The sequence below is a fragment of the Falco punctatus genome, assembly GCF_963210335.1.
Source record: "Falco punctatus genome assembly, chromosome: 3".
Taxonomy (NCBI): Eukaryota; Metazoa; Chordata; class Aves; order Falconiformes; family Falconidae; genus Falco; species Falco punctatus.
Genome location: NC_137582.1, coordinates 1114330 through 1130175, shown reverse-complemented (window position 1 = coordinate 1130175; position 15846 = coordinate 1114330). Strand labels below are relative to the sequence as shown.

The window sequence follows — 15846 nt, the reverse complement described above, 5'->3', positions numbered from 1 at the left end:
AATTATCCACTAAAATATTTTCCAAGTTGTACAATGCCTGGAGAAGCAAGAGATCTCTGATCCAAGAGGTGTCAAATTTACACCATCACTGTAAGAAATTCTATATCCATTTTATCTTCCAAAAATAAACTATTTCAGGTCCCTTTTCCCAAATTCAGGAACCCTGGGGTAGTCTTTAAAAATAAGTAAAAACAGTGTATCTATGTCAGAAGGGGGTGCAGTGGGGGCGTGGGGGAAGAGCTGTTCATGTATTTTTTAGGCTCACAAGCCAGTATTTTCTTTAAAGCTATGACTAATCATTTCTTACCGGATAGACAAAAGTTTCTGGCAGTAGAAAAGTCATTGGCTATATCTCTACTAATTTGCGCAACTTCAAAGTCTGAGATGGATGAATCCATGAGAACAGAGGACACGTTTAAGGGTTGCCATGTATCCAAATACTCTGTAAAATGAATCATAAACAAAAAATTGAACTAGACAAATCAGTAAAAATGTCAGAGGAAAATAATGTAGAAGTAAAAGCATTGGGGCATTCCCAAATGAAAGACTTTCACTCTCCTTTGCATCAACTGGGAATAGATGAAATATAATATTCAAAGGCTTCTGATTGACTAGAGGGTCCAGTCCCACCTTGAGGTCAGTGCAACTAGGTTTACAAAGGTATTCAGTTAATAAAGAAGTAAATCTGGAGCAGCTCCATCCAGGTTTGGATGTAAAACCAACTGATTTAAATAAAAGGTTTCTGAACAGGCCTAATTACATTAAAGGACATGGGGCGTAATGTTCTCACGGAAGTTCCTGAACAGGTACAACCCCTAACTCCTTGGGAAGCAAGTGGGGATCCTGCATGTGACTGAGCACTCCCAGAACCTTCTGCAGACGTCCACACCTATATTTAAAACAAGAGCTGGTTTCCTAATGTGGGCTTCACCTCAGTCACCTGCAAGGGACGTGCCTACATCTAAATTAATTACACCAGACTCCCTGTGCTGTCAGGAGGAACAGGCAGCTTTACCGTACAGTATCTTCATCCTGGTTTAGATATCTGCTTTAGGGTGAGAAATTACAGATATACAAACAGGTATATTCACATACATACAGGTATATTCACATACATACATGTAGACATGCATGCACATGTGGGAGCATATATGCATACATACATACTGACTCTGGTATTCAGCAAGAATTATTCTTCTGCTTCAGTGGATTTAAAACAAAAGCCATAATCATTCTTTTCTCATGCACAAACAGACAAAAATATCTACAGGCCCTCAATTTTGCATACAGAAGTCAAAAAAGGCAGCTTGGAAAAGAATGGGCCTTTAATTATTTTAGTTCTTTTCAACAATTTCAAAATGTTTTAAAAGCAAAAGAGCCTGCTGTGGCCACTGAATCCTAAAGAGGAGGTTAGCGCTACCCTCTCCACGTAATTGCAGGGTAAGGACAGAGCTGAGTCAGCTGTTGCCTTGCTATTCCTGGTGAGCAGATCTTGCCCTGTTACTTGAGTTCATTTACCACAGATGCGAAAGCTGTGACTGTTCATTTCACTAAAAATGTCTTTTAGTCTTCTCAGAAATGGATGACTTGCAAAGATGGCCAAAGTTTCCTTTCTTCCCCTCCTCACAGAAAGACGGCTATGACCATATCACTAAACATCAAATCTGAAGCTGAGGTCTGGGTGTCATACAATCAGGGCTGTGGCATGCCCTCCCTGCAACTTGGTAATCCTGGTGTTGACGTACTTCTTATGTTAATGAGTTAATGAGAACCCAAAACAGACTACAGGCTAGGCTGGTTGCATCATTCCTTGAGCAAATAGGCAAGGAATAGAAATTACTAAATTAGCTTTCAAAATTATTTTACTCAAAATAATTCATGACAACACACAGCAACTGCTACAACCCAGAGCTCTATGTTGATGCTAAAAGTCTTTGAGAAGGTAAATCCTTCTCAAGGAACTGTAAACCTCAAGCATGAGTTATCTCCCAGAGGAAAAACTGAAAAAACCCTGATGTGCTACCACCATTGCCAAAGCTGTTGTCTTACTGCTAGCTTCTTTGCTAGCTTCACCCTTGCTGAAGAAAATGGCTGATGGAATGAAGATGATCCAACCTACTGCACTCCATACAACGTCCTAAACAGCCCAGTCCTAGTCCACACCTGTGAACTAGAGGCAAGAAGGCTGCACTGGGTCCAACGAGTCCATTTCAACCACCTCAAGATCATTCTATTCCTGTTACATTTGGCAGCAACTCTTCCAAGAGACAGAGGCTGAAAGTCTCCAGCTAAGTAGAAATGAAGTTTAATTTGGTATTGCACTGCTATATGTTAAAGTCTGCAAGCTTACTTGATATCACAAAGTCACCATCAGCACTATATTCAACGGGAGCAATGACCCTGCAACCACAGCTTGACTTGTGCAACAGGCCCTTACGCACTGATTATTCAATTATTTTAGAGGAACACAGTGGGTTTAGTCATGTGGAAATTACTACATTTCATGTTGTCAATGCTCTCTCTATTTTAAAACTATCTAATATGACCTGTTGCATGATCTGTGTTAGAAAATTTCAGCCTCTACATCTAGGGTGACAGTTTGTGGCATTTATTTAGAAAGATATTTAAAAATAGAAATCAGCTCTTAAGTGATGGAGAATTAACCATTACATCCTGTCCAGAAATTATCTGCCCGTACTATTAGATCCCTGAAGTCTTACTTTTACAGGTTACATCTTGACAGTTCATGTTTTCAATTACTCCTTAATTTATTTTTTTTCTGAAAATGTGAACAAGATTTTTATTTTTTTTTTAATCAATATGACTTAAGCTTTGTTTTTACGTAACAGCCATGTTGCCATCTTGCACTATTTACAGTACTGGTAACAGGTCCTACTACTGGAACAAGTAATCTTTCTAGGTTCAAACACATTTTCAAATTACTAGCTGGTTCTTTCAAATAAGAGCTTTGTCTGGACTCCATTGTAAGTCAACAAGTCTGGGTACATCAGTGGTTTTGGAAGCTATTTCACCAGACTGACTCTCTTCCCATAGCTTCCCTGACTCATCGAGTGACCTCGGGCAAGTCTCATAATCCCCATATGCCTCCGTTTGCCCCCAGGTCAAGCATTCAGAAGCATTCTTGCTAAGCTAAATTCTACTCTCTCAGGAAAGAAATTCAAAACAATTCCACAAAAGCAAAATAAATTCCTCAGATTTACACTTCTGATACTTGAATTTCACCTCCTGTATCTATTTCCCCGAGGTTTACCAGCTTACTGTGATTAAAATCTTTTGAAGGTGCTCAAATTAAGCTTGTGAGCGCACACTGCCATTATTAGCTATGTGTAATGTGTCCTACATTTGATCACAAGCTAAACTTCCTACTTCTATATTAAAATATTTTTATTTTATCCCTTTATGGGGGATAGAGTCAAGTTAATAACATTCATTTTAAATACCTATGAGACACAATGAGAACTCTGCATCCCATGCTGGGCACAGAAGAGCCTAGAAGATGTGAACATCCATAGGTCATACATTCATACCCAAAACACACTTTATTTTGTTTATTCTTTGCCCCAAGTCAGAGGTCACAGAAGTGACCCTTGCAACCTTCTGCTACCCATATAGGGTTGTTTTCAGGGTTGGTTTGGGGGCTATGGGCTTTTTAAAAATTCTTAATCTTGGATGAAACATTCATAATCTCAGATTAGCTTTATATACTGAGACTTCCAGTGTTTTCCTTTTCTGACCTTCTGCCCAGCTGATCCCAGGTGCAGACAAATGCAGAAACACTCATACTTATTTAAATGACAGAGCAAAGCCCTTTAACTGCTCATGGAACCACTGTGGGCACTACCAGCCAGCAGTGAGCTGCAGAAGGGATTCTGGCTATTACTCATTTCCTTCTTCCCTTCCCCTGACAGCGGATCCAGCAACATTTGCAGCCATGCACACCCACTGCATTACCTGGGCAAAACAGAACTTTCCACGGCTGATCTAAACTTGCCTCATCTGCAAACCGCTCTCACAAGGCTCACAGTTACAAACTGGCATTGCTTTACTGAAAATATACAGTGTACCTGATGGGCTGGAAGACATTTCTGGTTTATATATAGGTTTAGCTCTGACCTTCCAAACCACACTTTGGCAAATGCTTTGACTGGACAATTACAGCACTCTGAATCCAGCCAGCCCTGTAACTTTTATTGCAAAATTATAGATGTCCCATACAGAGAGCCCCTCTCTTCCAGATGTTCTTGTTTGGGTAGGCAAGGTTTAAGACTGGATTTGCAAAAGTGTTCATGCTGGCCTTACACTGTTCCCACTCAGGTCATAAGATCACAAGACTGGAATACATTTCCTGGAGGCACAGAGTTCAGCCTCCCACTTTCACAGGCAATGACATTATAAAATTCTTTTCATAAAGTCAACAATAGTTTCATCACTGACTTCAATGGAAGCAAAGAGGGGTCAGATCTGAGTTTGCTGGAAAACCTGACATTTGATATAAGGAAACAGAGATACAGAAGTCAATAAAATAACTGGTTAAATTTAAAATAAAACTCATAAAGTTGAGATACATAGATCAGACAAGGTTAACATGAGATTAAGAAGGCACATAAATCAGATCTCTGGGTTCAGTATGTCCAATTTATGCTTGAAAGACAAGTTCTGATCTTATTTCTGAAATTTGTGAGCCATATTTAATAGCCCTGACTCAAGCCAAAATCATGCTTACAGATTGAACTCAGTGCTTCATATTCCTAGCGTTCAGTTTTTTCCAATCTAGACTGCTAACCTGTCTGTATACCATCAACCTCCAAAGTCAACAAAACATCAGCTCAGAGTGGACCTGCAGAAAATGCACTCTTTCTTAAATATAGTCGCCTCTCATTTTTGTCCATCCGCTGAGATGCGAATAATTCAAAATGAGTCATTTTCTTAAAACGGCTGCATAAGATCTATAATCATACCTCAGACAAACATGCCCCAAACTAACAAATGTGTTATTTAGGGCCTTTTGCACTGAGAAATCCTGCTATGTTCATGTTAAATGCAAGTTCTCTGCCTCCTTCCTTAGTGCCAAATATAGTAAATAGTATAACAATAGAATACTAAAAAGGCACTGGGTATTTATCCAGGTTTAAAATAAGCCATTTTGAAAAGGTTAAATTCCTCATATTTACAAACAGAATAAAAATGGAATTTAAGATCAAAGATAAAGTAATTCTACATCAGAGGTCCAATCTGCTATCTGGGGGCATGGTAGATCCATTCCCAAGGATGGATTTTAAAAGGCTGTCTTTGTTTCACACCAAAGACCTCTCTGACATATCTTCAGCATTGTAGGAAAACAGAAAGACGAATGATACTATTAATCACCTAAGTCAGCTACATCGGCACCTGTAGTACCATCAGCATCTCTGCTGAGAATAGAAATACCCCACGTGCTGAGTTAGCCCGACAGAAAATTTATTCCTGCAATTGGAAAATCCCATAGCCACTGCTCAGCCCTGCATCAAGGGAACGACCAGGAATCCTTGGGGGATCACAGGAGGCAGAAACAGGAAGGGCCTGACAGATCATTACATCCGTATGCCTTGGTGGTTTCTCAGTGAATTGCTTCATTTGAAAGGAGACCATATGATCCGTACACAATCTGCAGTCCCATGCAGAGATCACCGTTTAAGGGCCATTGCCTTCTAGCAGGTGCCAAATCTCAGATAGATAGCCGCATTCTACTTAAAACCAAGGAATCTGAAGACACAAATGCTCATTAAAGTTTGGATAATTGCTGTATACGATTCATAAATTTCCTAACAAAGTATAAAAGCAGAAGTTATACATCAGTGTCACTCCCTTCCACATGCACAGGAATATTTTCAGGCTCTCCACTTTTCTTTAAGCACAAGTATTCCTTCTAAAAAGCCAGGTAACATTTCATAGGTTGTTTTGCTTCTTTCAGTCTTAATTGTAAAGACCTAAAAACTTCCATAGCTCACATCTCTGTGCACAAACTGTTTGAATAACAGCATTGTTCAACCCTAAATTAACAATACCTAATTTCTCATAAAAACCTTTTCTTATCTCCCCCTCTCTTACAGCTGGCTGCAGGAAGTTCCATCTCAAATCTAATTATGAGACCTGTTTTCTCTTTTACATAACATTACTCCATATTCACACAACTCAGCGGAGTTGTTATTTAAATACTAGCGTAAGTAAACAAAGACTGCAGCATGATGTACGAGCATCTACAGCATGGGCAGTCTTGAAATACCAGCTGTCCTCCCATCGCTAAAGGTCACCACAGATAGCTCCATACTCAGTGTCATCACGGCACTTAACTTCTTCAGGGGTTATAATGCTCCAAACGTAGGAAGTCGGACTTTCCCAGTGTGTTCAGGCTATCTATTTTTCAGGCATGATTTCTTAGATAATAGCAACAACATGGAAATCACAACAGACCAGTAGAGCATACTCTGCTCCATGTGACGGGTGTACAGAAGACAAAAGCATTCATTTAGTTAAAGATGAAAACTACACGTTCAGTTAAACGCACTGCGGATTAGTGGCGATGACTTGGAGAGCTTAACCTTCTATCAGAAAGGGTATTGCAAGAATACAAATAGGGAAAACGTCTTGAAGCAACAACAAAGCAACAAGAATTCAGGTAAAAGACAGTGTGCAGCTCACCACCCTCCTGCCAGAGAGCAGTGACCTGCAGGCCTTACAGAGCACTTCACTTTTTTTTTGAAGGCTAATGAGGTATCTAATGAGTGTTAGAAATGCCAAGCAGTGCTGCTTGTACGAGAGTAACCTGGGGAAAGCCAACAGGAGCCTCAGGCTGATGAGAAGAATCACACAGCTACAGCGGGCTGCTGGATAAGACGTTGGTACAAGGCAAAGAATGGGAAGAACCTCAAGCCTTCCCTCTTGCTGTCTCTCTCCGGACGTTAGCCTCACATGGGGAAGGGGTTGTTTCGCATCTCCCTGGCGGCTGCAGGCTGCTCCATGACAGGGCATGAAAAGAAGCTGCTGTTGAAAATTATTTGTGCTATTGCAGATTCAAAGCTCTAGAGGTTTTATGAACATTGCTGCTCATGAACATCTTCAAAAGCCCAGACTAGAGAACAGAAGGGAAATAAATACATGTTTTTGTTCAATTTATTCAGAAAGCATTTCAGTGAAGGAAACCCCAGTAAATTCTTTTGTCTCACCCAAATAATTCGGTCTCAACTCTTCATCTTTTAAACCTGTAGTGACTACAACAGAACTCTCCTTTGTGTATGGTGGAACTAACAGGGCTGGACAGTGCCTTGCAGCTCCTTGGTTTAATGATTTCTGCCTTCAGGCAGATACCAGGATAAAAATCATTCTAATTGCCCTTTGCTGACTTTGGGCAGTTAAAGACTGTATATGCAAGCTTTCAAAAAAACCCCCAAAAACAAACAACAAACAAAAACCCAAAACAAAATGAAAAAACAGTGAGATTCTGAGTTTAAATAACGCAGAAAGTAAGACAAATTAAGATCTGGTGACAAACCAGAGAAAGACAATCTAGCTCTGGGAGAGCTGGCTTCACTGTAGAACAAACAGACAAACAAAATGTTTTGGAGGAGCATAAAACTTTCTTTTAAAGAGTACTCTCCAGCTTATTCAGGGAGAAAACAGAGACTCTTGACAGGTTGCTTTGTGGGTGGTTTTTGTTTTTTTTTTTAAATTAAGGAATGGCACTTGGACATGTCCAGGGCAGAAAGATTCTACTGGCTCTTCAGAGATGCTCAAATCTGTAGTGGTATCCTTCCATAAAAGCAGAGATGGAGAAGCTGGTGTTTAGCAACCTGACCTCCTGCAGGACATCAGGAATTCCTCAAAATTCAGCTTTGTATAACTACATTTAGTCAGCTAATGTAAGATGTTACCTCACCTTGCAAATCTGGCTCTCCTGACCACTTAAGACAGCAAAGAAGCCAATAGACCTATTTGTTAGAACTAGAAAAGGTGAAGAATGTGTGAGCATTAGAGAGAATACCCATTTTCTCAGAAGATTGAATGTTAAAACAGCTTGGCCACACAATTGCTAAGGTCCTAGCCAGTTTTCAGACAGAGCTGAAAAACAGCTTGATGAAAGACAGCTTGATCCAAGATGTAATTCTGCCCATTTCTCCAGTCTGTTGAGGTCCTTCTGAATGGCACCACACTCACCTTGTCTGCCAAGCACTCCTCCCAACCTTTTATGATCTGCAAACTCACTGTAAGTGCACTCTGTCTCATCGCCCAGGTCATTATAAACAGCATTAGCCCCAGTATCAGCTCTGGGGTACACCAGTGACTGGCTTCCAGCTGGATCACACCTCTGTGCCCAAGAGCTCAGCCAACATTTAGACCATCTCACTTGATTTATCCAGATCTTACTTCAGTTTCTGTGAGGATGTTATGTGAGACAGTGTCAACAGCCTTTCTGAAATCAAGATAACATCTACTGCTCTCCCCTCACTTGACAGTCACCTGGTTGTAGAGACCATCTGGTTGGTCAGGCATGATTTTGCCCTTCATAAATCTACTCCATATCACCTTCTTGCTCATCACGTGTCTGGAAACTGTTTGCAGCATCAGCTGCTCTATTACCTTCCCAGGGATAAAGGGGAGCCTGACCAGCCTATAGCTCCCTGGATGCTCTTTCTTACCCTTCTTGAAGACAGGGGTGAAGTTCACTCCCCTCCCAGCCTCAGGAACCTCTCCATCACCAAGGTCTTTCAAAGGTAATTGAGAGCAGCCTCAGAAACGCACCAGCCAGCTCTCTCCGCAGTCATGGGTGCATCCCATCAGGCCCCATGGGTTTGTGTGTCCAGCTTGCTCCCTAACTTGATCCTCCTCCACTGAGGATAAGTCTTCCTTGCTGCAGTCTCCTGCCCTGGTCTCAAGGGCCTGAAGGCTGGAACTTACCAGTAAAGACTGAGGCAAAGAAGGCACCTCGAAATTTTCTGTATCTTTTGCCATCAGGTCTCCTGCCCCATTCAGCAACTGACCCGCATTTTCCTGACCCTTCCCTTTGCTGCCCATGTGCTTGTAGAAACCCTTCTTGCTGAGGCTTTTTCTATTGTTCTATGGTCCTACCTGCCTCTACCCTCTCTATCGAGAGGAACAATGAGTAAAATAGGCAAAGTATCTACTTCCCACAAGACTAAAAATGAATCTGCTAATCCAGATTTCTTCACAATGCGTTGGGGCTTGAAAAACCATAGACTGGGAATGGAGCCAGCACCCAGTTGCAAATGGGAGGAAGCAAAGTGCTGGGCACTCTGTCCTGAGCATTGCAAATTGGCTAACTAGAAAATGAAGCAGAGGCATTAACTGTTTACTAAAATATAGGCCTTAATTGTGCTTCAGTAAACTCAGACTCTGTATTAGACATAACATTCACTTCACTATTTCACAGAGCCCTCTGGGGAAGTATTCAAATCTGAGTGTCTTTCTGATCTTTTGATGGAAAGTGTTATTTTATTTGTAAAAATATATAGACATGCTCAACAGGCACACGCACATACATATATACACACACGACAGTGCCCTTTAAACAGTGACATTTCCTCATACTCACCATCTAGTTACCACACAGGAGTCACTGTAATTATTTTTACCTCACATACAAGCAATACCATGATGTAGCAAATTCAGTCACTGCTATCATTTCTATGATGTCCAATGCTAAACCCATTAATCTTCTATAGCATATATTGATATAACACATACAATCATAAAGAGTTTGGAAACAATGTTTTTGAAAATTTTCCAAAACCTCTGACATTGTGATACAAATAGCAATATGACCTAAATAACTGGGCTGGCACTTTTACTACCAAAATGAGGCAGCACTTCAGAAGGACAGGTGGTACCCAGTTGCATTTTCAAGGCATTGCTGCACACACTGGCGTCAGAGACCCAAAAACTACAGGATACTTGTGCTAATTTGACTTTGGGGCTAGTTGTGCTCTTTGTAATTCAGTGACTTCTGACTGCTGTCCTCAGGCCCACCACTCTAAACCAGAATCCTGCATCTTTGTGGGGGTTAGCCTGCTCACACGGGGGTTACCCAGACCTTTGCAAACCAAGTACATCCCTAGCTGTTCTGAATTTGGAAAGATGAGCTGGAAACAGGTGTGATAGATCAAGATGGTGACTAAGGGTGAGATGGGCACCTCACTTGCTGTGCCCAGGTTCTGGGCAGTCTTCAGAGTAGAAACCAAGTGACAGATAGAAAGGAAAGTGCTGTTTAGGTCACTATTTTCCTAAATTTAAGAAGCAAGAGAAAAATAAAAGGAAATGGTAAAATTACTAGCAAGCTTCAGACTAGGAGGAAGAAAGCTTTAGTAAAGCAGTTTTCTACAGCCCATGGGAAAAAACAGTTTGCAGAGGAGTTGAATTGCCCAACCTACACATTACCCCACTACCTGCTCAAAGTGTTTCACACAAAAAATATTTCTACTTACCTATAAAGATAGGAGTTTTCCTCCTATTACATTAAAACCATCGTTAAACCCCCACAAATTCTACTAATTAAGACAAATAATCTCAACATTACTATGACTTGTGGTCAAAGATATGATGATAGAACATTTAATAATAAATTATGAACTCAATATTGAAAATTCTTTGTAAAAATTAACCAACTCCTGCAAGCCCAGTCGCATATGGTTTAAGGAAAGACTGACACAAACAGATTAAAAAATTCATTCAGATCAAAGAGAAATTTAAGGGCACAGATGGATGAGACTTCTCAATTTCAGTCTAACCTGAGGGTTAAATTGAGGGTTAAATCTAATGACTAGTCAACCTGCTTACTTTCTGTTACACAGAGCATTTAGCAGATACGTTGTGTATTTCTGGAAAGGACGCATCAGGGAAGCCTGTAGATGTTGACAATTTGCATATATTTTTAGGGGGTGATAGGCACAAAGCCCTGAAAGACAGCAGTTAAGTTTCATTTATTAAGAGGATCCACCCACTTTTAAAATAACGCATATGAGTCCCATAAGATTCACTTATCGCAAGACCAAGTTTTCTTCACGATACAAAAAAGGTGGTGCCATAGCAAGTTACAGCACTCTTCAAAAGCGGGACCCAACATACTACATTTCTTGTGATCCATTTTTGAATATTCTTTGAGATAAGATTCCCATCCTTGCAGGAAAGCACAAACAAGGACATTCTTCTGTACCAGCAATTATAAAGCCATATAAACCTGCATCGGTTTCTGGAGGAACTGCTCCTTTCATCACCTTGTTTTTTGTGGAAAACTAGATTTGCTAAATTTGGCTTTGCATCTGTATTGCAATTGTTTGTATCTGTTTGAAAACTCACTGTCACTCCTTGCATTCAGCTTTACTCACAGAAACTGCTGGTGATTTGTCCAATCTGTCATCTCTTGCCACCCTGGCAAGCACCACATGTTACAAGACAGGAGCTAAAAACCCCACAACAGAGGACAATAATGCAATAAACAGATTCTTGGGGGGCTATCCCTGCCAGAGTTTTTATTCATTGGCCACTGCACTAAATTATGAAGTCATATCCATTTAAAGTGATGTGACATCCACGCTTACAAATGATAAATTTCTTCATTGATCCTGCCAAATATTTTGCCCCAGTGACCTCTTGTGGCAGTGAGTTTGAGAGATATTAGACCAGCTTTGTAGATGACAATAATTCTTCCATTTATATGACACACAATTAATAAAAATTAGTAAAGACCTGAGTAAGCAAACACCTGAACAAGTAAACTCATGGGGAAAACAACCATTTCATTATAGTGTGATCTTTTAGCAATACATAAAAAGTAGAGGGTGTTTCCTATTTTTTTTTTTTTTTTTTTTTCTTTTCTTAATGCATGAATACACTTACCACTTTCTGGCCTGCGAGGTAAACTAACAGGTGGACACAGGTTAGGCATGGTGTTCTTCAAGTCAGCTAAAAGCAGAAAAACCCAAAATATGTTGAAACAATTACACTTGAAGGTTTAAAATGTAATCCACACCTCCATATTTCCAGCATTACTTCTGGGATCTGAATGTTGCATCTTCTCACCACACTTACAAGAGTAAGGATGCGAGGCTGCTTAGCTCTCTAGCCCTTTTGAGCTCGTACATGAAACCAGACTTCCTGACATTTCTGTATTTATAAATATTCCTTCAAACGCTTTTCAAAATGCAGTTATTTATGAACAGCTTGTTTTGGTAGTTCTGTGGGTTTTTCCATGCCCCTCTCTGCATCTGGTTTTCTGTATCATAAGAGACATAAGATTTTCTCTGCTTCCTGATTAACAAACCAGAGTTTCTCAAAACAAGAATCGGGAACAAGTCAATTTCCAGCAGAAAACTTTCCAAATTAAAATCCAAATAATCATTCATATTTTCCACACACAAAACTTCTCATTTGCTATTATTTCCCTTAACTATTTTTTAATTTCATATAACAAAAAAGAAGTTTCCTCTGTGCGTTCATATTTTGTAAAACACTTTGGCTAATCAGATCAGTTATAAATTCTCTATTAAGACAAAATAAATCACCATCCATACAGAAGCTGAAGACACATCAGTTTTTCTGCTCGTTTCTTCCACTTTGTATTGCCTATGCATGGAACCAACAGATATTTCTAAAAACTCAGGAGTTACTTTCCTACGAGGCTGCGGACTCAACACAAAGACCCTGCTTCATGCTAACGTTCCACTGCCTATGGTAAATTCCTCCTTCAGATTTCACTCATTTTTCCTTTTAGCCTCAGAGCTTTTATGTTCCTCTACCTAGTTCACAGAACCCCAACACACCAGCACAACTGATACAAATTTTTGTCTGCAAATATCTCCATTTGCATAAACATCTGTGCCTTGCTGTGTGTTACAGTGGAAACACATCTGAGGCTTCCTCACTACACATGAAGAAATGTCACCATCTCTCCTAACACTCCCCGCTTTGCATACACCCCAGTCTCCTCTTCATCATCTGTCCATCAAGCGAGCAACAACCTTTATTTTTAGTTGGTTGTTTGCCAACAAAAGGAAAAAAAAAAATCCAAGAAGTGGAATTGTATCTACACCTCTGCTGTCTCCATGTTTCTACCATTCTTCATTCTTACCCCAGCTGCCTCTCAGCTCCCCCTGCCCACAGGCTCTGGCCAATGCCTACTTCATCAGGGCCGTCATTCTCTTTCTGTGCTCAGCCCGTCCTTCCCTATGGCAACCCCATGGTGCCTCCCAGCTCCACGCTGTCTCTACTCTTGAACAAGGGTTGCCCCACTAGAGGAGACAATGAATGGTTTAGTGGGCAGAGTGCCAGCGCAGGACTTGAAAAGCTCAGGATTGAGTCTGTATTTCAGACACAGCATGAACGAAGGTTTTCTTGAAGTTTTCCGACACTGTAAAATGCACTCTACTGCCAGGATATATGGTCTAGCTCTAGACAACTTTAACTGAATTATCTTGATATCACGTGCCCTGGACAGTAGATATCCATGCTTCATGCTTCCACTCTCCACTCAGATATCAGCCCTTCCCTACTCCACAAGAACTAAGGGAGGTTTAAAGGCAGGAAAAAGTACTTCTTATTCAATTCCACCACCACCACCCCCTCAATCACCAGACCTGCCCACGTGGGCCTTGCTGCTCTCAGTGGAGTTCAGCAAGGTTCTGTATAGAGTCAGTAACATGCTATCTTCCCGTAAAGGTGGACACAGTCAGCCAGACATTTGTGTTCCTTGTTGTTTCATTTTTGTTAAATCAAAGCTAAAAAAAGTAGGACTAGACCAACCCAAAAGGAGTGTGACAAATACCAATACCATTGAAAATTTTCAGCAAACTAACGGAACCTGTGTTTCACTATGGAAAAGAAAATTCATTTTGACCAAAAGTGGTTCTGATTTCTCCTGAGGAAGTAACCTATCTTCTCATAATTTCTCTTCTGTTTAAACACGTGATGGCTTCTTACTGCTTGAAGAATACGGTGCTACCTTGGCATTTGGTCTTGTTCCTTTCTTCAGCAAAACAGCCAGAAATGAATTTTAAATTCTGTAACAAAACCAAACCTTTTGAAGTTATGCATCCACACTCACCGTTAAGCCATTAGCCAAGCAGTGAGAAACAGAATGATGTCCTGACCAGAACTGTGCAGTGGGACAAAATATATTTGGATTCTGACATTGGCCACGAGTCTTTCATATGATCTAAGTTAAATTATACCTCTTTGAGTTATTTCTATCCCTTTCTATTATAAATAGAGATTTAATTGCACCTTTCTTTCCCTTGCACATACCTGTCTGCCTTGTCTATTTGTGATCCTTGTAAACGGGCCCTCCATTTGAAAGCTGGAGCTTCTATATATTGAAGCTAAATAATAAGCCTTGACGTTCAGAAACCAGCTGGAGAGGCCACGTGCCCTGCATCACTCACCAGGCTTCTGATACCAGCCAAACGGGTGTATTCTGACTTCAGCATCTGGTGAACTGCAATTCAAAACTTTCCAAGCACTTCGTGTCTCCTCAGCACATGTCTGGATTCCCAGGCTGTTCAGAGTCAGGCACACGACCTTTCCACCTGCCCGGGAAATACACGGTTATAGAAACTATGAGGCAAATTTTCCTCTTCTAGATAGTATTTTGAGGAAAGTAAATACAGCATGATTCCACTGAGTATTAAAAGGAATTCCACTGACTTAGAAATCAAAGGAAGGAAATACCTAAAATGAGCCAAGTTTTACTGTTGTTGAAAATAGCATTGAAAAATCTCAATGAATTCAATGGGAGGGAAGTTGGGTACCAACTTTATAATCTATTAAAGTCACTGAGTATTTCCACCGAGAAAGATCAGGACCTCTTTCATAAGCAAGTAGCCCTTTCTGGTTAATGCAATCCTGGAAATTAAAAATCAGCAAGTATGTTGAAACATGGCCCTTACTTATATAAAGATAATAATTCTGCCTTTCAAGGACCTATTTCTGTACCTGAAAAAAAAAATAAATGGAGGGTTTGAAACACAGCTAGCACTTTCATTGAAAGTTTATCCTAGCTCAGGTTAAAATCCCTAGCAAAAGTTCTCTTGCCTACATGAATGCCAGGACTGGATATCTGAAGTGCCACAGATAATAAATATCTATCAGATAAACCAAAAGGTGTCTTTTGCATGTTAGGTGCTTTAAAATTCTTAATTTTTTAGAACTATTTAAAGAAACTCAAAGTCATATTCAGTTAAGACTTCAAATTTCACATGGTCATATGGAGGTATAAAAACTGTTAACTATTTTTGATTTGTGCAGCAATTTCAATGTAAACTAGATGGGGTTAATTTTTCCAAGCTACTTATTTTTGATTGAGTGAAATTTTTTTCTGCTCAACAAAAAAGGGAAATAAAAACATATATTTCTGGTGTTCCAAATTCCCAAATGAATCGTAAAACCAGCACATCCTAATGACTTCAGGAAGAGCTGATTAGCACATGACATGTCCAAAAACAAGGTTAGGCCACTTTATTGACCTAAATCTGCATTTGGAATAACATATTAAGAACCACTTCATTGATTTTGACCTGGGTGGCATCCAATTTTAAAGATTCTACAGACTTTTAAACAGAGCACTTCCTTTACAGCCAGCGGAGACAAAGTAAAGTACCTCCGGAATAGGATTCAGTCAACGAAAGCTTTAATGACCCCATAGTTGTGTCTATACATCTCTCTACTGACTACAGAGGAAGCAGAGGTTGACAGCACCCCTTAACTTAGCCATCTATCATGAGTAAAATATGTTTGTTTGACTTTCTAATGGCTTTCAAGTCATTATGCATACTTTCAAAGAAC

General features: G+C 40.1%; 1 protein-coding gene across 5 annotated transcripts in view; it reads right to left on the bottom strand.

Moving 5' to 3' along the window:
• Positions 1 to 15846, bottom strand: part of TG (thyroglobulin) — a 164404-nt gene that overhangs the window by 89427 nt on the left and 59131 nt on the right. For all 5 annotated transcript variants that reach the window (XM_080377856.1, XM_080377858.1, XM_080377857.1 and 2 more), the window contains 3 exons: positions 14448 to 14591; positions 11908 to 11973; positions 308 to 442 (listed from right to left, as the gene is read on the bottom strand). In XM_080377856.1, the coding sequence (XP_080233982.1) occupies positions 308 to 442; positions 11908 to 11973; positions 14448 to 14591 (345 nt within the window). The remainder of the gene's footprint in view (positions 1 to 307; positions 443 to 11907; positions 11974 to 14447; positions 14592 to 15846) is intronic.